The sequence below is a fragment of the Alexandromys fortis genome, unplaced genomic scaffold (assembly GCF_014885135.2).
Source record: "Alexandromys fortis isolate MF-2015 unplaced genomic scaffold, M_Fortis_MF-2015_v1.1 scaffold_11, whole genome shotgun sequence".
In the NCBI taxonomy this organism is placed as follows: Eukaryota; Metazoa; Chordata; class Mammalia; order Rodentia; family Cricetidae; genus Alexandromys; species Alexandromys fortis.
This window is the reverse complement of record NW_026067912.1, coordinates 10,222,269-10,245,538: the sequence shown is the minus strand read 5'-3', so window position 1 is coordinate 10,245,538 and position 23,270 is coordinate 10,222,269. Positions and strand designations below refer to the sequence as shown.

Sequence of the window (23,270 nt, the reverse complement as noted above, 5' to 3'; positions counted from 1 at the left end):
GGGGGAGGGAAAGGGGAGGCGGCGGTGGGTGGGGAAGAGACAGAAATCTTTAATAAATAAATAAATTAAAAAAAGAAGATCCCTCAAGAAGATATAGAGATATATACAGAGATATAGTTAAACTAACAAAGAAGTACCAACCACAACACAGATACAGGAAACATAAAGAAATATTACTCCTCCCAAAGATACTAACTTCTCAACTACCAGATTAAAAGATGCTAAAACAGGTGGAGATGCTGGATGAAGACGCTACATGTTTACTAGTAAAATTTATCGGTGACCACAAAGAAGTTACACAGAATCATCTGAATTCAGTTCAGGGTGCAGAGAGGAAAGCCAGCAGCATAGAGGAAAGGAAAGTCAATGGATGAGGTAATCAGACATAAGGATGGAAAGGCCAGCATCATGGTTTATAAAAACCTAGCAAAGAAGTTTGAAAAAAGGAAATGTAAAACTCAGAGAGTTAAATGAAAACACAGTGTAAAGCACTACCAGAGGAAGACTTGGCCAAGCAGAGCAAAGACAATCAGGGGTGGGGGAAGAAGGTTAGGGAAATATTATATTCAAAGGAAGAACATTAAAGAGTACAACTATATCATCTCAGAAATCTGGAATATAATCAAGAGACCAAACTAAAAAAATCTACAAGATAAAGGAAAGTGCTGAGATACAATTAAAGGCATAGAGATTCTGTTTAATGAAATTATAGCAGAAAATTACTTAAATTTGGAGAAAGAAATGGTCATTCAAATGCAAGAAGCATTTATCACACCATAGACATGATTAGAGAAGGGTCCCCATGAGGCTCTATAGTCAAAATGTCAACAGGAATCAATATTAACAACTCCAAGTGAAGAAGAGCAGCTTATCTACAAATGTAAGCTCATTGGAATAATATCAGAGCTCTCCTCAGCAGCCCTAGAAGCCAGGATGTTACTAAACAATACATTTCAAGTCTTGAAAGCAGATGACCGCTAAGTAAATCCATCCTTTGAAATTGAGGGAAAAATTAGGCCATTTCTATACATGCACAAACTAAGGACATTCACAACCAAGTCTGAGCTAGTAAGAAGGTAACCTCATACCGACTAAGGGAACAACCTACCAAGACGACATTGCTATTGTAAAAATATATGCACTGCACATGTGTATACTTAACATCATAAAACAAATACCTCCAGAGGTGAAGCCACAGATTAATCTTAGCACAGTAATAGTGGGTGACTTCAATACCCTACTCTTGCCAATATACAGGTCATCACAAAAAAAGAAGAGGAAAACGTCTAGAATGAAATCGTAGATTAAGTAGATTTAGCAGACATCTACCGAATGTTCCACTCCAATATTGCAGAATATACATTCTTTTCAGCGGCCCATGAAACTGTCTATAAGATAGGTCATATATTAAGACACAAAGCAAGTCTAAACAAATTCAGGAAAAGTAAAGTAACTATATGTAGCCTATCTGATCACAGGATAAAATTAGAAACCAATAGCAGGAGAAAATATAGAACTTATGTAAATTAAAGGAGACTAATTTCTTAGGAGTTTTTGCTTTTATGGTTTTTTTTTTTTCAGTTCTGGGGTTCTGGGAACCAAGTCTTGAGCTTGCTAGGCAAATATTCTACCATGCAGTGAAACCCTCCACTCCTGCACATGGAGATTAAATAGCACACTACTGAATGATGGATGGGTAACTGAAGAAATCAAAAAATTCCGAAGGGTGCTACATAGGCTCTTAGGGGAGAAAAGACACCACCATTGGGTCTTGCCCAACTGTGAATTCTATGACCTATGAGGCCAAGTGCAAAAATGGCACTACTGTTATTGGGGTAACTACCTGTTCTTCAACTTGATTTTACACTCACTCCACAGGAGGAGAGCATGTTAGGTACTATAAATCTGATTTAGAAAGCCTGGTTGGGGAGATCATAAGCCCTAGCAGGGAACTGAATACAGTTGTTTAGGTAAATTGACATGTTTATCAAGCTGCCATCTAAATATTTGTAATATTTACCCAGAGACGAAAACTGCTCTAATTTTTAATCAGTGAAGCCTCTTCCAGTGAATGATGGAGAATGACAAAAACCATGGCTACAGAAGTTGGTGAGCAGTGGTGATGTATTAGTGCTCATCAAAAAACCCATTTATTAATATTTATTTATATCTCTAAGTATTTATACTCTCTAAGTATCAGGAAACATTTCAGAAAAAAGGAGACCAAAGATGGCAAGAGCCAGAAGATAAGGAAATGGGCTGTAAAATGTTATTTTCTGGCAAGACACAGCCATTGTAGTCATGAACTCATAGCAGGTTCATAGTGGATGCCTACACTAGGTCTACAAAAGGAGAGTCGGGCACGGATAGAAGAGGGACTCATGGGGTCTTACCTTTCACTGGTTAACTCCCTAACTCAACTCCCTGGATACAGGAAGCAGGAAAAACATTGCTTTCAATTCTGGGCCCACCGATGACTGCACCAGGCTCCACCAGACATTTCTAATTCAATGGTCAAATGGACAGGCCTTTGTTAAACTAAATAGGTCACAAAATAAAACTAGAAGCTCGTACCTGGGAAAGGGGCTAGCTGACAAGAGTTGTTAGGGATGGGAGGTAGATAAGAGGGGGCAATGGTGAGGAGAGTAATCAGACATGATATATGCGTGCATGACATTAACAAACAAAATTAATTAACATTGATATATAAAAAAGATTAGGAAAGAAATTAATAAACTAGAAGTTAGAAAAACAGTACAAAGAATTTATGAAACAAAAATTTGAACCTTATAATTGACAAACCCTTAGCCAAACTAAGCAAAAGAGAGAGGAGACCAAAGTTAAAAAAATTAGAGATAAAATTAGAACCATCATAACAATTACTGAAGAAATTAATAAACTCACTATGACAAAAACATATATTACACTGAATTGAAAATCTAAAAGAAATGGATGAACTTCTAGATGCATATGATCTACCAAAATTAAACCAAGATGAGATAAATAATTTAAACAGATCTATAAGAAGCAGTGAGATTGAACAAGTAATAAAAAATTTCCCAACTATAAAAAGCCGGGGCCCAGATGGATTCATTGCTGAATTCTACCAGACCTTCCAAGAACTGACACCAAAGCTTCTCAAACTATTCCACAAAAACAGGAAAGGAAGGAATAGTACCAAGCTCTATTTATGAAGACGGTATTATCCCAAAACCCAAAATGAATAAAAACATAACAAGAAAGTTATAAACCAATGTCCCTGATGAACGAAGATTCAAAAATTTCAACAAAATACCCGCAATTTTAATTCAAGAATACATCAAAATATTATGTATTTTCATGACCAAGTAGGCTTTGACAAAGGATGTGGGGATGATTTAACAAATATAAATAAATAAATAAATAAATAAATAAATAAATAAATAAATGTAATACACCACATAAATGGACTCAAGGGCAGAAAACACTCGGTCATCTCAGCAGATGGAGAAAGGGTTTTCTAAGAAAATCCAACTCCCCTACATGCTAAAAGTCCTAGAGAAATTCAGGATACAAGGAACATATCTTAACATAATAAAGACTATTTATGACAAACGATCTTTGTATTTAATAGGAGAAAAACTCAAAACACTCCCACTAAAATCAAGAATAAGACAAGGGTGTCTACTTTCCACTAATTCAGTACAGTGCTAGAACGCTCAGTGACAGCAAGAAGATAAGAGAAGCAATTCAAAGAGATATAATTGGGAAGGTATCTGTGGTGGTTTGAATGGGAATGACCTCCACAGGCTTATATATTTGAATGCTTGGTTGGTAGAAGGATTAGGAGGTGTGGCCTTGTTGGAGGAGAGGTGGCATTGGGGGTAGGCTTTGAGGTTTAAAAATCCCGTGCTATTCTCTATTAGTTCTCTCTCTCTCTCTCTCTCTCTCTCTCTCTCTCTCTCTCTCTCTCTCTCTCTCTGCCTCAAGGTTGTGTCTCAATATGTAAGCTCTCAGCTACTGCTTCAGTGCCATGCTTGCTGTCCTGTGCCATGCTTTCCACCATGATGGTCAGGGACCCTAACCTTCAGAAATGGGAAACTCCCAATAAGCTCTTTCTTTTATGTGTTGCCTTGGTCATGACATCTTACCAGAGCAATAGCAAAGCAACTAAGACAGCATCTTTATTTAAAAATGTTATGATTCTATGTACAAGAGACCCCGAAGACCCTCCTTTCCATGGAAACTCTTAGTTCTGATAAACACTTTGAGAAGAACTGTCAGGATACAAAATTAACATAACAAAATCAGTAACCTTCATACATCCCAATAACAAACACACTGAGGAAAAAAAATAGGGAAGCAATCTCATTAAAAATTGCCTCAAAAATTTCTGGTAATGAACCTCCCAAGGATCTGAACAACCTCTATAATCAAAATTTTAAAACATCTAAGAGAGAATTGAAGGAGACACTAGGGGATGGAAAGACCTCCCATATTCATGTGCTGGAAAGATCAACATTGTGAAAATAGCCTTCGTACCAAAATATCTTACTGAAAGCAATCTGCATATTCAATACAATCTCCATCAAAATGTCAAAACTACTTTTCACAGAAACAGTCTTAAAATTCATTTGGAAGCAGAGAAGAACTCAGGTAGCCAAGGCAACCCCGAGCAAAAAGTATAATGCTGGCGGTATCACTATACTCAATTTCAAACTATAGCATAGAGCCATAGTCACGGGAGCAGAATGGCACTGGTTAAAAACAAACAAACAAACAAACAAACAAGGAAACAAACAAAATCTCATGTAGATCAACAGAATAGGAAAATTCTGACATAAGCCCATGCAAGTACAACCACTTGATTTTTTATTATTTCTTTTTGTTTTTGAGATTATAGCATAATTACATCATTTGCCCTTCCCTATCCTCCTCTGAAGCTTCCCACATACCTCCCTTTGCTCTCTTTCAAATTCAAGGACTGTTTTTCACTACTACTATATACATATATGTATAATAGTAATATACACATATATCCCTAAATATATAAGTGTAATGTGCTCAGTCTGCATGATTTACTTGTATGTATGTTTTCAGGGTTGACCATTTGGTGTTGGATAAACGGTTGGAGTACCTTTCCCTGGGGAAGAATATTTCTCCTGCCTTTAGCTTTTCTTAGTTCTTGGTGTAGGATTTAGGCCTCATGTGATTTCCCCCATCCTTGTTAGTGTGTCTATGGTTGTCTTTGGGCAGTCATGTTGGTGAGACTTTATGCTGTAACTTTTGATATTTGTTGGAGACGCAATCTCAGAGCAAACTTCCTCTTTCTCAGGCTCCTATAGTCTTTCCATCCCCCTCTCCTGCAATGGTTCCTGAGCCTCAGGCAGCCACTGGATTTTTGACAAAGAAGCAATAAATACTCATCGGAGAGAAGAGCTTCTTCTACAAATGCTGCTGAAAAAGCTGGATATCCACAGGTAAAAGATCGAAGGACGAAAACAGTCCTTACACAAACAGTCCTTTCACCTTACACAAAACCGAACGCCAAATGGATCAATGACCTTAGCGTGAGACCCAAGGCCCTCTAAAATGGCAGAGGAGAGAAGTAGAGAAAACACTTCAGGATGTAGACATGGGTAAGAACTTTCTGAATATGTCCCTGGTCCCTCAGAAAATAAAAACAATTACCAACAAATAGGACCTCATGAAGTTAAAATCGCATCTACACAAAAATGGAAATAGTTAACCGATTAAAATGGCAGCTGGCAGAGAGGGATAAAACTTTTGTCAGCTATCTACGTAACTGAGGAGAAGTATCTGGAATTTATTAATAATTAAGAAAACAAAACAGCAACAACACTACTCCTACAGCTAAGAAACAGACACCTTAGATATCTATCACCAGATGAACGGATAAAGAAAGTATGGCAATACACAACATGGGATTTTATCCACTGTAAAGAAAAATGAAAATATAATATTTACAGGAAAATGTATAGAACAGGAATTCATTGTCAAATGACATACACAATTCTCAGACAAATATTGCATGTTTTTCTTGTCTGTAGAATATAGATTTAGGTGTGTGTGTGTGTGTGTGTGTGTACCATGAAAGAAAAAAGGGGGTCCTGAGAAAGAGAAAGAGATCTTAAGGGGTGGCGGAAGAGAAAGTAATCAAACACATGAGGTACAAAAGTGGAAGGGAGCTATTTGGAGAGAGAAAAGAAGTGACCAAGAGGAAGGGACTGTGGAGAACAGAACAGAAAGGGGGTGAACAGGAATGAAGTATAAAGACATATAAGTATTAAAATGCTTTAACGGGGCTCATCACTTTAAGTTAACGAAATAATTTGATTTAACTTTATGTTCCCAGTTTGAAGGTGACTCAAGACCTTAGAGTTCTTCTATTCTTTCTCCTTTGAAAAAAGATATCTGCTTCAACCTAGGGTATACACCCAAGCCTGCATATGTGCCAACTCAACATGGGGGCACAGCCATGAAGTCCTCAGAGGGGATGCCCTTTCAACACTTCCAGGTTCCAAGATGCAGTTCAGAAAAAAAAAAAAAAAGAAGCTGCATATTGGTGGTGAGCTAGGGCTGAAAAACAGCATTTTCAGCTGGGCGTGGTGGTGCATGTCTTTAATCCCTGCATTGGGGAATCTCTGAGTTCGAGGCCAGCCTGGTCTATAGAACAAGTTCAAGAACAGCTGGGGCTACACAGAGAAACCTTGTCTTGAGAAACCCAAACCAGACAACTAAGAAAAGAAACATCAGTTTCTAGAAAAAAGACAACAGTGGACAGAAGACACAGCTCAGCAGTGGATCGGTTGCCAGGCACCGATGAGACCCTGGGTTAGAGTTCCCAGCACTGCAAAACCCATCAAAACAAAGAGCATGCATCTTGTAAAGTGTTGTTCCAGTCTACACCCAAGGATATATCTTCTGCTTTTTCCCCTCTTTCTCCATCATTACACTTGCTTAGTACACCTTCCTCGATTCATCTTGGGTGGCTACTCCTCCTGGAGGCCACTCTGCAATCCTTCCCAGGTGAGAAGGGTCCTAGGTTTTTGTCTCATGACCCCTGTATCCTCAAACCTTTAGGAGTAACACTAGCTAACAGGTGGTGACTGTGGCTGACGTGCAGAGCAAATGATATACGGCTTAATCTCGGAGGATCGTACAAGAATACAGTGTTTGCAGGAGGCCTGCTCTCCACCTCTTGCCCACACAGAGAGATGTGTCCTGAGGCTATATGGTAGAAGGCAGAATGTCCCAGCAGAGGTACCTAAACCTTGCTTGCTTGCGTATCTGCAGGGGGATGGAAGGAGATAAGAGTCACTCGATATAGTGGGTGCATTCTAAGCACTGCAATCCAGGCTTAGAGCCTTAAGGACTGTTGAACACTCAGTTTTCATATCAGTACCAGCTTTGGCCAGAGGCCCAGCCGTCCTCCCTGTAGAGCCCCTGGTTGCTAGGCTACCTGAGAGCAAGGAGTGAGGACTGCAGACCAGTTAGACTGATTGATTGATCTCTGTAGGGTGCTTACTATTTGTGGGGCGTCCTCTCATTTATTCTCACAACAACCTGATGAGGATTGGTCCTCACGTTGTGGATGCTGAAAGGGAATCTAGAGAGATGAACCTGTGGGACACGCCAGCTACTGCGTGGCCGGGGTAAAATTCAAGCTCTGCCCAGGAAAGCTGCGGGGTCCTTTCTCGTCTGCCCCAGCCGGTCCCTCAGGGCCCTCCCCACTTGATGCTGCTAGTCACTTTTACACTGTTGTGACAAAACAGTTCAGAAAGTCAACCAAGGGAGGGAAGGTTGACTTTGACTCACACTTTCAAATGTTTTAGTCCATACGAGCTGGCTCCATTGCTTTGAGGCCTGTGGCAAGGCAGGGGCAGCATGGCCATGTGGAGCAAAGCGGTGTGCTAAGACAGGAAGGGGCAGGGACAAGATCATCCTTCAAAGGCCCGGTGTCCTACTTCTTCAAACTAGGCTTCACCAACAAATAACCTGCTGTGCTATCTAGAACTCGCGCTACAATCAACTTATCAAGGATTGATCCACTAATTAAGTTCGCCCTCCTATAGTCTGACCACCTCCCAACAGAGCTAGTCCCTGGGAACCAGAGCTTTCAACACAGGACAGTTCACATAAAACCACGAATGGCATTGTAATTTCTCTCTGTGTGTGCGCGCGCACGCACACCTTAACTTCTCAGACAGAGTTTTACCGAACGTCTGACTTGCCATTTCAGCTAGACTGGCTGGTTGGATGAGTCCCTGGGTTTACCTGCTTTCACCCCTATATCCATGCTGGAGTTACAGGTATACCCTGGGTTTTTTTCTTTATGTAGGTGCCGGAATCCAAAATCCTATCTTCTAGCTTGTGCAGGGAACACTTGGCCTCCTCAGCCATCTCAACTGAGATGTCCCAACACTGTCTTTTTTTAGCTTGCCAAGACCGTGTCCCCTTACGGTAGAGGTGATGTCTTTTCTTCCTATATCTTCAATGTAGGCATCACGCAAACATTTGTGAGCTTGGAGCCTGTGGCTGGGCAGATTTTAGGCTTCGTTCTCCCACAGGGTAAAGCCCTCACTATGTAGCATTTTTTATCTAGTCCATGAGCATAGTTGAAGACACTACTCTGAAGACTCAATAACCCAGACAGCCTTGGGGTCAAAGTCATTGAAACCAACGAGCAACTCAAGCCCTTTCGAAGATGCATGAAGGTCGCTGTACCCCAAGGCCAGGGGTGTGCTCATTCTACTGCTCAGTGCTCTACTGACACGGTTTCTTATTTATGGCACTTTTCCATCTAATTGTCTGTAGCTAATTCTTCATCAGAAATGTCACATTTGGCTCCTTGCCCTCCCAAGATCAATAGGAGGGTCTCACGAAAAAAAAAATCTATCAAATATATCACCAAGGAGAGAGAACAAAGACTTTCTTTTGGGGCCATGTCAGGATGGCTCCTGGCAGCACTTGGTGCCTCCACTCTTAGGGCTTCCGCTCTTAAAGGCTTGACAGACTGTGAGCTCTCTGAGCGGCATTTCCACCCAAGCAATTCATTGCAGGGGAATGGTTAAAAAGTCCGTGCACATGGATCTAAAGGTGCTTACTGAAGAATGATTACTTACTAAATGATTGCTTACTAAAAAGGAGGATTGGTTAACTTTTTTTTTTTTAAAAAAAAGTCTAGACTAATTTTTAAGTCATTTAAAATGATTTTATGAAAGAATACTCAGATTTGGAAAGTTTTCCCTCACTATCAGTAAGCAGAGTTTTTTTTTCCTTTTTTTTTCTTTTTTAAATGTTACATGTGTTTATTTAGTTCAAGGGGCACTGATCTGTCATGGCATGTTGAGGTCAGAGGAGACCTTCTGGGAGGCAGTTTTCTCTTGTCACATAAGCACCTGGGATAAAACTCAGGATATCAGGCTTATTGGCAGGCAAGTACCTGTACGCACTGAGCCATCTCAAGGCTCTGATCACACACACACACACACACACACACACACACACACACACACACACGTATGTATATATATGAGTTTTGTATTTATATTTATATATATAAGCTTTTCTAATGAAAAATTATATATATATATTCTTAGAAAGACTTTTTTAAAAAAAATTTATGTGTGTGCCTGTGTATGGGTGTGTGCATGTGAGCGCAGGACCTTCAGAAGTCCAGAAGGGGGCACCAGATCCCCTGGAGCTGGAGTCCTAACTGGTTGAGAGCTGCCCAGTATGGTTACTGGAAACCAAACTCAGGCCCTCTGCAAGAGCAGTAAGTACTCTTAACTGCTGAACCATATCTCCTGTCTTCAACCCCACATTTTAAAAGCAGTGATTAAAATGTGTGAACAGAAAAGAGGAATGAACATCAGAGCCTGCTTTAAAATGCCAGTATTTTCTATTTTTCCTTCCAGCACCATAATAAGGAAAACACAAGTCAAACCATTGTCCAAAGAGGTGGTGGAATCTATGCGGGAGTTTTGAAACGCCTGAGAGTGGCTTACTTCCATTCCTGTGCCAGGACAACTCTAGGCACCTTATGAAGGCTTTCTCGCCAGTATCTCACCACATAAGCACACCATCGTTCCATGCCCATTTTACAGGTGAGGGATCCTTAAGCACAGAGGTGCCAATGAGTTGCCCAAGAACAAACAGCCTGGAAGTGCTAGAAGCTGTAATTGGCCTGTATTGGACTGTCCTGCAGATTCCCATTCTCTGTGTCTAGACCAGCTGCACAAGTATTCCATAGGATGCTCCTTTAAACACGATTTCAAAAATATATATTTTAACATCTTAAAAATTACAATGTAGCCCCACACTAACATGATTTAGATAGCAGCGTCTAGTTGTCTGAAGATACTTGGGATGAGTGAGTGAGAGGTCACTTGAACAAATGCATTTTAATAAATGAGAAAGTGTGTAATTTAGGATTTTACCTTGCAAAAAGAAACTCTAATTAAAGAATATATATTTTTTCTCATAGTTATGAAATTTGGGTATATTTGCAAAATATCTAGTGGTTGTTTGTATGAATACTCAGTTTGCACACACACGCGCGCGTGCGCGCGCACACACACACAAATGTGACACCAAATATTTCACTCCATCTCAGCCTCATCGATCGCCAAACACATCCTGTTTTCAGAGCTGTCAAGAGATGGGCATGACCTGCATCTCAGAGTAGATGAAGCACACGAAGTAGCCTTTCAGCTTTCTAGCTGGTTGGCCCAACACAACTAAAAAGGACATTTTTTTTTGGTAGCAAAAGTGGATGCTTCCATCCAGTTTCTCCAGGATCTCTTTTTGTTTTCTTAGTTATCCTCCTTGAAGTGCCCATGATGAGTTTGCCAATTTGCCCCTTGCTTCTCAGGCTGTATCCTTAAGCACAGAGCCTTCTGTAAGCACGGGGGTACCCTGAGTGCTGCCTTCTCTGGTGCCGCCTTCATCGACTTAATGAAATTCCTGGTTTTGACAGGAGTTGTAATTTTGCTTTGTAACAACGAGGCTTACATCCCAGAGATGTTCTTGGGAATGACTGAGTGCCAGAGAGGAAGGTGCCTGACCTTCGTGTCTGGCACAAAGCAACTCCGTGACCCCACACTACCCCTGTGCGTCCATCTGTCAAATGGGGGTGCTACTAATAGACCTGTTGTAAGGATAAACTAAGTTAATTCATATGAAGCCATTAGTCTGAGGGATGCTAAAGCCCTCAATAATAACACCAGCTACGATTACCGTCAGTGGGCAGTTACTAGTCCAAAGTGTGTGTGTATGTCTCTAGAACATATTTACGCGAGCAGATAAATGTTTAAAAAAGCATCTTTACCTAGACGTCCTTTGGTGGTCATTTGAAAGGCCCTTAATATCTGAGCATTCATAACAAAGTCTTAACATCTTTGAACGCTGATCTGAACTTCTGCAACTGTCACTTATTAGAGCTAAAGGCGAGCACGAGGCTCCCTCTGATCGCAGGCTGATGAGTGTCTGCTTGGATAAATTCATACAGGCAGCCACAGTGGAGGCGCTTGTTCAAGCAAACGCAGAGAGAGCAGAGGCACCTGCTTGGGTAAACCAGGAGTGGAATTCCAAATGAATACCACACGTCTGAGAAGGAAAATTTTTCTGTTTCTCTCTCTCTATCTCTCTTTTTTTTTTTTTGGTCTTGCGTTAGAGCTCAGTTGGCCTTGAACTCATGGTTCCCTGCCTCAGCCTCCCAAGCTCTAGAATTTCAAACTTTTGCTACCAAGACCAGTGAGATTAGAAAAAAAAACAAAGCAAACCAAAGACTATCGAGTTTAAAGCTTGAGTGAGATGCGCCTCCTTTTATAACTAAGGTGAGGGCTGTGAGAAGTTGTTAGACATTTTAAATGATTTAACCTTGAAATAATTATTTCCCCTCACTTCGCTTTCAAGCTTGAGGATCAATTTAATTGAAGAGCATCCACAGCCTGTAAGGGAAATGATTAAAGAAAGCTCCGCTTCTATTCACAGCCATGGAAGTATATTCATTATGATTTTTTTTTTTGGTCAAAAGTGTGCAAAGAAAACAAAGTATATAAATCAATTGCATCTCTAGGCTGACTGAGATTACAGGTACCACCAGACTCTTACCCAGGCTTGAGTCACTGAAAGCAGGCCCAACGGTGTCACAGCCTTACTTCTCTTAAAGAGAGACTACAAAAATGAAGAGGATATAAGGAATATACTAACAAATATCCATTTCCACCAATTCAAATGAGTAAATCTTAAGGAATTAACATTTCTCTTTTTAATCTCTGTGTTATATATATAATATATGATCTAGTATACATAAAAATATGTACTTCAAAAATCCAAATTTCAGTTCTAATCTTTATGTTTCTTAGAAGGAATGAACCTTCATGAGTTTATTTCCATACATTCTTCTGAATTCATGAGTTTCATATTCATGGGTTAAGCCAACAGCTGACTAAAATATTTATGTAAAATTACATCTGCAGTAAATAAGGGTATTTTCCCCCTTGCTGCTGTTGCCTAAGCAATACGGCATAAAAACTGTTTAGCCAGCACTGGCACTGGGTTGGGGAATATAAGTCACCCAGAGAGGGTTTAAAGTGGATGGAAGAATGTACATAGATTTCACACAAATACTATGCCATTATATAAAAGGGAAGTGAGCATCCTAGGATGTTGGTGGGCTGAGACCAGTCCCCACAGATACTGAGGGTGACTGTGCATATAGATGAACATGAACACACAGACATTATTATTATAATAGTATGTGTGGATTTGGAACCATAAACTATATGCAAATAAAACTGTCACTTTTATGTTTTATACCTGGGGTTCTTAGAAAGATTTTTATTAGGAGATAAAGGTCCTTTGCTTAGAAAAGTGACAAATTCTTGACTTCCCAAACCTCCAGGATTCTTTTGGGGCTGATTACGAGACACAGCGATACCCTCTGACCCACTCCTCTCAGCCTCCTCTGTCTTTGAGTTCCATGAAATCCAGCATCACAGTTTGAAAAACATGCAGTGTATCTTTTTGTTTTTCTTTTTGTCAACTTGACACAAGACAGAGTTATCTAGGAAGTTAAAAGTGCCTCTATCAGATTGCCTGTAAGCCAATCTATAGAGCATTTTCTTGATGAATGATTGAAGCATAAGGCCCAGCTTATTGGAGTGCTATCCCTGGGCTGCTAGCCTGGGTGCTAGAAGAAAGTGTAATGAGCAAGTTATGGGGACCAACCCAGCAAACAGGGCTTTTCCTTAGCCTCTGCTTCAGTTCCTGCCTTGACTTCCTGTTCTGACTTCTCTCGTGGTGGACTGTGACTAAGATGTAAAGCCAAACTAACCCCTTCCTACCCAAGCTGCTTTTGGTCATAGTGTTTTATCACAGTGTGTTAGTCAGGTTTCCACTGCTGTGAAGAGACACACGACAACTATTCTAAAGGAAACATTTAATTAGTGGTTGCTTGCTTACAGTTCAGAGGTTCAGTCCATCAGAGCAGGGAGCATGGTCCCATGCAGGCAGGCAGGGTGCTGGAGAGACAGCCCAATGTCCTACATCTGACACGCAACAGGAAGTAGACTGATACACTTGGTGGTATCCCGAGTATATGAAACCTCAAAACCTACCCACAGTGACACACTTCCTCCAACAAGATCATATCCACTCCAACAAAGCCACACTTCTGAATAATGCCTCTCCCTATGAGATTATGGGGTTATGGGATTATGGGGACCAGCCACATTCTAACTCTCACACAGAAAAGAAAGCTAACTAAGGTTCTGGGTTTGCTGGTGAATTGCCCCCACACCAGCTCTCCTACTGAATTCAAGCATCCTTTGCCGATTTTTTCCTAACTACTGGGGGAGAGTGTTTCCAACTCTGGTGGCAATCAGGATGGTACCAGTTTACCACTGCGGGCGTCTTGAGAAAGTCTTTTCCTAAAGCACCTTCAGAACTTCAGGGAAATAAAGGAATGGATTTCACAAGATCTCTACAGCACGCATGACTGTGAAAACATGCCTACCTCACGATGGATATGAACACCTTGGGGGCTTCTGCAAAATGCTCAGAGATGCCCTAGAAGGCTGATGGTAAGCCCTGGTATTACCTCTACCCTGCTTCACTCAAGGAACAGGCCCAGCAGAGCCCAGCTGACTGGTACCTGGGCTCACAGAAGGCAGATAGGTAGTGGCAAAATGATATAGCCAGACAGTTGAGTTAATCAGTAGCTCCAGTATCCTAAAGTCCTACCTCGGCTTGAAGCTATGGAGCAATGGCCAAGCCTTTGTAGCAGGGCAAGAAAGTAAGGGATAAGGAAAAAGAGAGTCTCTTTCCCAACAAGGCTGTGAGACAGATCAGGATGGGCGGGAGGCAGGAAAAGCTAATACCACTGATGGCCACTCACAAATTTGCTTTTTAAAAAAGGCATTAGGAGGATTCTGTGGGTGAGGACGAAAAGGAATGTTTGCTCAGCTCACTCCTTTGATCTGAATTTACACACGATCAATCTTCCATATTTGCATTTATCCGGTATGATCATGAGGCGGCTTGTGGTCTCTTGAACAGTTCTCTTCTATTGGCCTTGTGTGCAATCCGTGGACTGTTTAGTTTCTGCCATAGAGGCATCTCAGCGTAAACGAGGAGCTGCAGGCTCCGCTTCCATCTTCCCATGCTGCCCCATGCCTGGTACCTCCTGGCAATCAAGCCTCTGAATGCACGTTCAAGTTGCTGCTGGAAGTCACTGGGCTCCTGGCTCCATCAGTCTGAGTGATGAAGTAGGCATTTTTAATATTTGCTAAACAGGACTGTGGAGAAGGTGAAGTCTCGGCAGGGCTCCCAAGCGGTAACTGCATCTTGTTGTCTCAGGTTAATCATGTACCTAATTTGCCGATTATTGACTTGTTCTCGCAAAGGGTTTTCCTTGGCTTGACATATCAGCGGCAATCAGTGATGAACTGTCAAGCAAACTTGCTCGCTGCCTTAACCACCCGAGTTCCGGACTTGCAGCAACAGACTCCGATCTGAGATTTCCTCTGATGCCTAGCCCAGAAGCCTGGTCACATGATCGTTTTCCTCCCTCAGCCTGGCCTGTTTTGTTCCAAGAACCAGGGTTCAGCAAATCTGACACAGTTTGTAGGATTTCAAATATTTGGCAAGAAACCAGCCAACTTCGAGTGTACACACACCATCCCCATAAGAATTTGAGTTGGTACGTTAAGACTGACTTATTTTCTTTACTGCTTTTTTTTTTTTTAAATGCAGTGTAGGGTGTCACAAATGCTACATCTCAAGCACAAAGATACCATCCTTTCTAACTGACGGTGTATGAGAAATGGCAAGAACTAATTTATGCAGGGGTGCACGTCAATGAATTAGTCACTGACACAGTGCTGCCGTGTGTAGGCATGGTGTATGCTCTCAGGAGAATCTAGCATGGTAAATGCAATTCATAAGGGTTTATTTGTAGGAGCAGACTTCTACCAGCCACTATGACTGTCTTTACACTGTGAGGAAAAGTCACTATGGTTTTTCATTCATATTTCTAGACCTTTTCTTCTGGGACCATCACTGACTGTCCCTCTGAAGTAGGGTGTGATTTGTGACAGGCAATAAGAGTAGGGACTTATATTTCATGTGTCACAGGATTCTTCAGGAAAGGGTGCACATTCCCGTCTCCCCTTCCCTTGCCATGGGGAGCTGGCACGTGTCTGGTAACAGAGACTTTGTAGGTCTGTGTCCTCGAATCAGAAGATGGCACCAAACGGTCGTCGTTAACCGGAGATGGACACACGATGCAGGGATCGGAACCTTGGTGCTAATGCCTGCAGCTAAGATAATTCCTTTGGGGGTACTGTGCTGTGGGCAATCGAAGGAAGCCCCGAGGAGGGGATTTCAAGAGTAGCTTTGGCCTCTGCCCAGGGATGTGTAGCGATCTTCCCCGAGCTGTGATGACCACAAGCGTTGCCAATGTCCTTCTCTCTGTGAAGGAGGTTGGGGCAGGTCACCATCTCCCCTGATGGAGAACCACTGATTGCCAGACTAAGCAAGAAACAGTATTTGCTATTTTAAGCCACTGGACTGTCAGGCTTTTTTTCCCCTTTCTTTTCTTTTTTTTTAAACTGCCATGGATACGCTTTGCTAGATCAAACATATATAAACATTTAGCCAAAGGGGACTACTTCAAATTATGGGTATTTTTACTTTCTCCTTTTTGGTTTCTTGAAATTTTCGGCAATGAAAACATATTTTGTTCCTCAGAAAGAAGAAAATCACAAAGAAATTAATTTTATTTTTTAAACCCCATATTTGCATAATTACTTGTCTGTATTAGTGGTTTTACTACACACACACACACACACACACACAGGTTTTGGAGAGGATTGTATTGGGGGTTGAACCCAAGGCTTTTCACATGCTTTCCCATCTTGGTTGTCAATGCTGAAGTCCAATGAAATACATGCTATATCTCTTTTTGGGGTTTTAGTTTACCAAGACTTTCCACATCTTTCCTTTGTTGTTCTGTCTGTTGTTACATAACTGCCACCATGTTGTGGGGTGGGTGACACAGGTAAGAGAGCAAGCAAAGCTAAGATGAGCCACGGCATTCATTCCCGACCACCTGGTGATGGCGTGGCTGGCACGCCTCCACCCTGAAGCTCTTGGTCTAACGGCAGAACTTCCTCGCCTATGCTGTGTTGCTTCTGTATCTTCTGGAAAAAGTCAGTTTGATACAGAGTCAGCTGGGACTGACTCTGAATCTTGGGAAACTTAAGCAGGTTAAAAAAAAAAAGGGAATCTCGTTTGTATTTAATATCCTTGGACAAGGGTACTAAACTTGTAGTCTCTTGGTCCGAGCAAGATCCTCTATAAAATTTAAACATAGCCATTTCATGCAACACATGAATTTCATCCCCTTTCCCCTCCCTTTTTTTCTCTTTTTCCAGCTCAAATGAGTCACCTTGGCTAGGCTGCCAATCCCCATAGAACTTATATTCCTTGATAGGATATGCCAATAGAAATGAGAAATTCTATAATAGCTTGAGACGTGTGTTAGTCACCTGTCCCTGCAAAGAGCTCAGCACCGTCTCCTCTAGGAAATGTGCCTCATCAAATGGACATGAATGCATGTAATGACAGGGAGTGCATGTAAGAATGTGCACCGAACATTTTTCTCGCCCCCACCCCCCTTAAAGCAGTGCTCTGATAGTGTACCTGTCTTGTGCATTTCCGGGCATCTCTGCTGTGCTGTGCTTACCTGACCCCTCAACACACCCTCCGTTCTTACACTGGCAGTTGGACTGAAATCCCAGGTCCTATCAGCTCCTTGCTATTCATTTCCCTTCCCTTGAAGCGTATGCTGGGGCTGTCCCTGGAGTGGGTTTTTTTTTAGAGGACAATTGCTAGAACAATCATGAGCTTGGCAGGAGATGGACAGTGCGGTGTAGCCACAAAAGAGGAAAAGACATTGTCGTTGAGGGCTGGAGTCCTGAATGTCAGAACGGCAGGCAAACGGAGTGGAGTTTGTCTGTCAGCTGCTGTCTGTTATCACTCAGTTACAGGGCTGTCATAGTCGCTTGCTGTAAACACAACTTTCCCAGGCTCTGGTATCCAGAGCTTGCAAGGCAAAGGGAACAACAGAGCCGGGGGACAACGTTGAGGTGGCTACATTTTCCTTAGCGTGGCTCCTTGCAGCTGACGAGCTGAGGGGAAAGTTGTGCTCAGCTGTGCCCAGAGGCACAGCCATCCATTCCCAAATCATGCCAACAAGCAGATTTCGCCACTGTAAATCCTTCATTACTGCTACAGCAGGACCAGTGGAGCCTGAAGGGCAAGCTGACCACCTAACAATCTGTGTAACTTCCCAGAGTGGCATCCTGCTGTCTGGCCAGAAGCTCTGGAACTGCCCCAGGGACCCCTTTCAGCTGAATTCCTCCTTCCCTGGATGAGGATCTCTTCGGAAAGCAGCTGTCTGCTTGGTCAGGGACAGTGTTCAGTCATCTCTGGATAATCCGTGCCTAGCCCAATAAATATTTTTTTCTGGATGGATGGAGGACTCATTGATGACCATTTTACATATTGGTCCCAATAGCACGCACTGTGTATGGTAATAAAAACCTACACAGCCCTCCCTGCTCAAAATGAAATCGCCCTTAGAGTCCTTATATCGATCATTGCAGGCTATAAAGATGGGATTGCAAATAACTTTCATCTCGAGAGCCAGCACCGGTCGATTGGTAGTGGCTGCCTTGAGAGCTGTGCAGGGAGGTATTTGTGTACTGGGCTCAGCGAGGAAAAGTGCTGTCATTGATTAGCAATGTCTGTTCTGAGCTAAAGACAAGGCTATGGTGGCCTGACTGCTTCCTATTTGCCAACAATTTTAAAGCCTTAATTTCTTCTGATAGAATTTTCTAGATGAATATCTTTCCAGTACATTTCAAAGCCAGCTTTGACTGGACATCTGGATGCTTTCCCTCCACAGTATGCTTCCAAAGGTACTTTATATATATATATTTTGCTAGATTTGAGGGCAAATGAGGCAGGGAAAACTTGGCTTTTCTCAGAGCATATAATTCTTGCTGGAGAAGAAATTCAAGCTAGGTAGGTGTTAATTCAGCCCAAATGGTATGCATAGTGAAATCTATACCAGGAAGCCACAGGGTGATAGATATGAGTTCCATAATAAAGTCTACTTTCCTTATTCCTCACTCTGGCGAGAATCTCCCTTTTACTTTGCCAAGGGTTTCCCAAGGAGCTCAGTTCGGGGTATCACAGAGAAACATCACTGGATGCCAGTTCCATACGTCCCTCTTCCCCCACAAAATGGTCTACTACCTGGTGTGACTTCAGTGAAGTGTCTTTCCAATATAAGGCACCCTGAGGTTAACTTCTAGGCCAATCAAAGTAGGCCAGACATTAGTAAGGCGGCACATCTTTAAAAACAATAATTCATGCAACATAAACTTAACTTAAAAAAATTCCAGTGGTCTTAGGTCGTTCACTGTTATGTCACCACCTTAGCTAGTTTCAAAGTAGTTTCATCACCCCTGGAAGAAGTTATACTCCTGGGAGAAATCAATCCCCACTAGCAAAAAAAAAAAAAAATCATCCTGAGTGAGGTAACCCAGACCCAAAAAGAGAAACATGGTATGCACTCACTCCTAACTGAGTATTGGCTGTAAAGTAAAGGATAACCATGCTGCAATCCAAAGACCCAGATAAGCTAGGTAACAAGGAGGACCCAAGGGGAGAACACATTAATATCCCTGGGAAGGGAAAGTAGAGGAGACCCCCTGGGTGGACTTGGGGTGGGTGGGCATGGGAACTTGAGGGATTGGGTTGGGGGGTAGATGGAGGGGAATAGTGCTGAGAGCTGACTAGAAAGGGGGGATTTGTGGAGTCGGGTAGAAGCCTGAAGCAAGGGAAATCCCACCAGTCTACAAGGTTGGTGCCAGCTAAGACTCCTGGTAGCAGTGGCTACAATAGCCTGAACTGGCCATTTCCTGTGACTGGATTGGTGACTACCCCTATTGTCTGATATCAGAGAGTCTTCATCCAGTGACTGGTGGAGGCAGATTCCCCATGGCCAAACACTGGGCCACACTTGGGGAGTCCGGCTGAGGACAGGGAGGAGGGATGGTAGAAAACAGGGACGGCTTGGGACTGACCTAAGCCCTCTACACATATGTGACATTTCTGTAGCTTGGTCTATATGTGGGACTCCCAGGGCAATGGGAGCAGGAGCTGTCCCCCGTGCCTTGATGGTCTCTCGGGAACCTACCCATGCTAGATTTCCTTGCCCAGCCTGAACACAGGGGGAGGTGCTTGGTCTATGGCAGCTTGACATACCACACTTGCTGAAGCCCATGGGAGGCCTGCTCCTTTCTGAGCCATTATGGAGGAGGGGTGAATTGGGAGGGGGTGGACAGAAGGGAGTGAGGGGAGAGAAGTGAGGAGAGGCTGTAGTCAGGATGTTAAAAAAATAAATAAAATTCGGTGGCATTCCCTGGCATCTGCTCACCTCCCTTCTGCATCTATGGATTTGCCTATTCCAGACAGTTTATAGCTAAAACTGTACACTACAGGCCTTTTGTACCTGACTTCCTTCATTTAGCAGAGCGTGCCCATGTGTGCTCTGTCAAATCCCAACCCTCTAATTCCTCTTTCTGTCCGAGTAATAGTCCATCGTAGAGCCATGCCATCATTTGGACACTCGGGCTGCTTTTCACTTTTTGGTTATGAATAACGCTGCTGTGAAGTGTCAGTGTTCTTCATGGGACAGAACGTTTGGCTTCTCTTTGAGCATACATATGCACAGAAGAGAAAATTCCCCGACTTATGGCAATTCTACAATTGTCTTTCTCAATAACTGGTCAGCTTGACTCTATAGAGGCTGAGCTATTTTGTTGCCTGCCGGGGATATACGAGGGCTCCAATGTCTTCAGACCCTTGTCAGTTCTGGTCATTGTCTGTGCGTTAGTGACAGGGCGTTTTAGCAGGTATGAAGCGATACACGTGCCTGCGTTATTCACTCCATCCCGTCAAGTGTGGCCGTACCTGTGCGTGAGACGGTGGCAGTCCTCTCCTGATGTAGACACCGAAGAGGGCATCCTTCCCCAGGGAGATGTTGAACTTCAAGAACTGGGGCTGACTGATGTGGATCTGTGACCTCCAAAACACCCCTGGTGGGACTTCCTGCGTCACCCGTCGGCCAACTTCGGCTTCGCCACTGTCTATGCTGCTGTTTTTCAATGACCAGGGCACTAGAACACAGGGACAGACAGCAAGTCAATGACATGTGTATACATTAGTTGACTGTACATTTATATTTAATTAGATGCCAGAAATTTTTTTAGTGTTTCCAAGTTAAGATTAAATGCATTCTCTTTAAGTGATAGCTCAAACATTGAGGGTTTAAACGAAAAAGCTATAAATTCATACCCCAGGGCATCTGAGACCCTGACACGGTGATTCTTTTCTTTAGAAATTCTATTATTAATCTCAACTGATCAAATGTAGGAAGAGCCAGAGTCTGAGGAGACATGAAGTCCCATCCCCCACGTAACTGGCATCTTTAAAGGACCAGAAGGGAAGGGTTGCCCGTGTTAATTTGGAATCTTCCTTCCTTCCTTCCTTCCTTCCTTCCTTCCTTCCTTCCTTCCTTCCTTTCTTTCTTTCTTTCTTTCTTTTTATTTTTTGCCTTTCATTACTCTGTCCAGCCTACTCTGATACTTGGAACAAAAACCAGTCCAAAACCAAAAATAAATAAAATAGCTCAGCAGAAATTGAAGTCAGCACCTGACACGGGATTGGCTCCTTTTTTTTGTGGAGGACAGGGTGGAAGGATCCTGAGAAGTCACACCTTCGCCTTGTAACTTTGACACAAAATGGTTACAGTCTTTTGGTGGCTGATCCTGACTATTTCAATTGCTTATGCACAGCCTGCGTTCCTCAGTACTTGAAGAGTAGAAGTTTGATTAAACAAAACAAAATACCTCCCACCCCCCGCACACACACACAAAAAAACCCCAAACCAAACCAAAAACATTCTGTCTCCCTTTCTTCCTTACTATTCCTTCTTCCATCCTTCTCCTTCTCTTTTTCCCCTCCTCTGTCTTCATCCTTCCCTGAGACAGGGTCTTTCTTTGTAGCCCAGGTTGGCACAGAACTCAATCTGTATATAAGCCCAGGCTAGTCACGGCTCATGGCAGTCCCCTTGTTTCAGCCTCCCAGTTGGTGGGATCACAGGCTCAGAGAACTGCCAGAGACTGGCTTTAAAAATGAGTGACCCTCTCTGATTCAGCAGAGCTGGCTCTGTCACCATGACCAGTGGCATCAGGATGAGACCTTGACGTGGCCTTGACCTTAGTTTCCTCACCTGTAAAATGGGTGTCCAGTAAAATGGTTTGGACTGATAGAAATAGAGTAGCTAGTGTGCCAGGAACCCTGGCTGGAGGCTGGCTATGTCCAGCAGGACTAAACACATCCTACAAGGGGGAACATGTGGTGGTACAGGAGAGGAGAGGCTTGGATGTTTGCTAAATGCACCAGCTTTCCGTGCCTCGGTTTCCCTGTCTATATAGTGGGGATGCTACTATTACTTCTTTCATAGGGCTGCTATGAGGAGCCACTGAGTTGGTCCACTCAGAGCTCTCAGAATCAGTTCTGGCAGAAAATATTGCCTCAGGCACTAAACCTCCAGCAACTATGGCTAATTTGAGGATTTCTGAACTCAGCGTGGGCCCAGGAGAGAACATTTGTTTTCACAAGTTGGTCAGAGGCTGTGAGTGCCATAAATTGGAAACTTTTATATTTAAAAATGTTGCTTTTGTCAGATTTCCCTACTCAAATGAAAGCCTTTGGGGGCACGGAACATTATATTAAACAAGGACCCAGTAGGGAAAGGAATGAAATCACGAACAAACAAACAAATTGAACAAGAACAACAAGAACCAGCGTGGACAAGAATAGCTGAAGGCCTTTAGTAGAGACCAAAGCAAATGCTAGTGAGTGAGGAAAACGCATCAATGCTGAAAGAGCTTTGACGACCTGGGCTCTATCTCTAAGCTTAGAGTATAATCCGTAGGTGACAGGTGTTCCGCCACACCTGTGGGCCTCAGAGCTGCTGGGCTAATGGCAGGCTGGTGACCTGCAGCCAGCAGCCTGTGGTGGCCTCTGGAAACCCCATTGCATTCTGACTGGTGGCCCACTGGAGACCTGGGTGGGAGCAGGTTCCCACAGTGGTTGCTCTGGAGAAATCAAAAAAAAGAAGCCTTGGAACCCTAGTTTTAGAGCCAAGGGATTCCCCCTTTCTTATACAGGACCCTAACTTTAGAGTGCCGTGTTCGGGAAACCTCCTTCAGATGTCAGTGGGTAGAGACTGCCGACACAGCAGCCACACCCTTGGCATTTTAGATGTCCCTTTCTTCATGTGTCACCCTCCAAATGAGACACGGCATGTGACGGATGAACTACAAAGTTGGGGGGTGGGGCAGCTTCCAGGGCTCTAATCCTGGCTTCCATGCAGTGTGACTTTTGGCACTTTGCTTAACCTCTCTGGGCCTCCAGTCCTCTATTGTAGAATGGAAACCATACACAGTGGGAACAATGAATGTCCGCAAAGAGCATAACATCAGGCCCAGATCACAGTATTAGCAAAATAAACGAGGCCAGTTTCAGGGGATGGAAAATGGTCATACAAGAAGGAAACCTATGCAGAAAACATGACTTTCTTTTTGGAGTTAATTTTTTTTTTTTAAATAGAAGTTTGGTGT

At 42.9% G+C, this 23,270-nt stretch overlaps 1 protein-coding gene across 3 annotated transcripts in view; it reads right to left on the bottom strand.

Moving 5' to 3' along the window:
* Tenm2 (teneurin transmembrane protein 2) overlaps positions 1-23,270 on the bottom strand; it is a 424,931-nt gene that overhangs the window by 176,730 nt on the left and 224,931 nt on the right. For all 3 annotated transcript variants that reach the window (XM_050138699.1, XM_050138700.1, XM_050138701.1), the window contains exon 6: positions 20,554-20,759. In XM_050138699.1, coding sequence (XP_049994656.1) covers positions 20,554-20,759 — 206 coding nt within the window. The remainder of the gene's footprint in view (positions 1-20,553; positions 20,760-23,270) is intronic.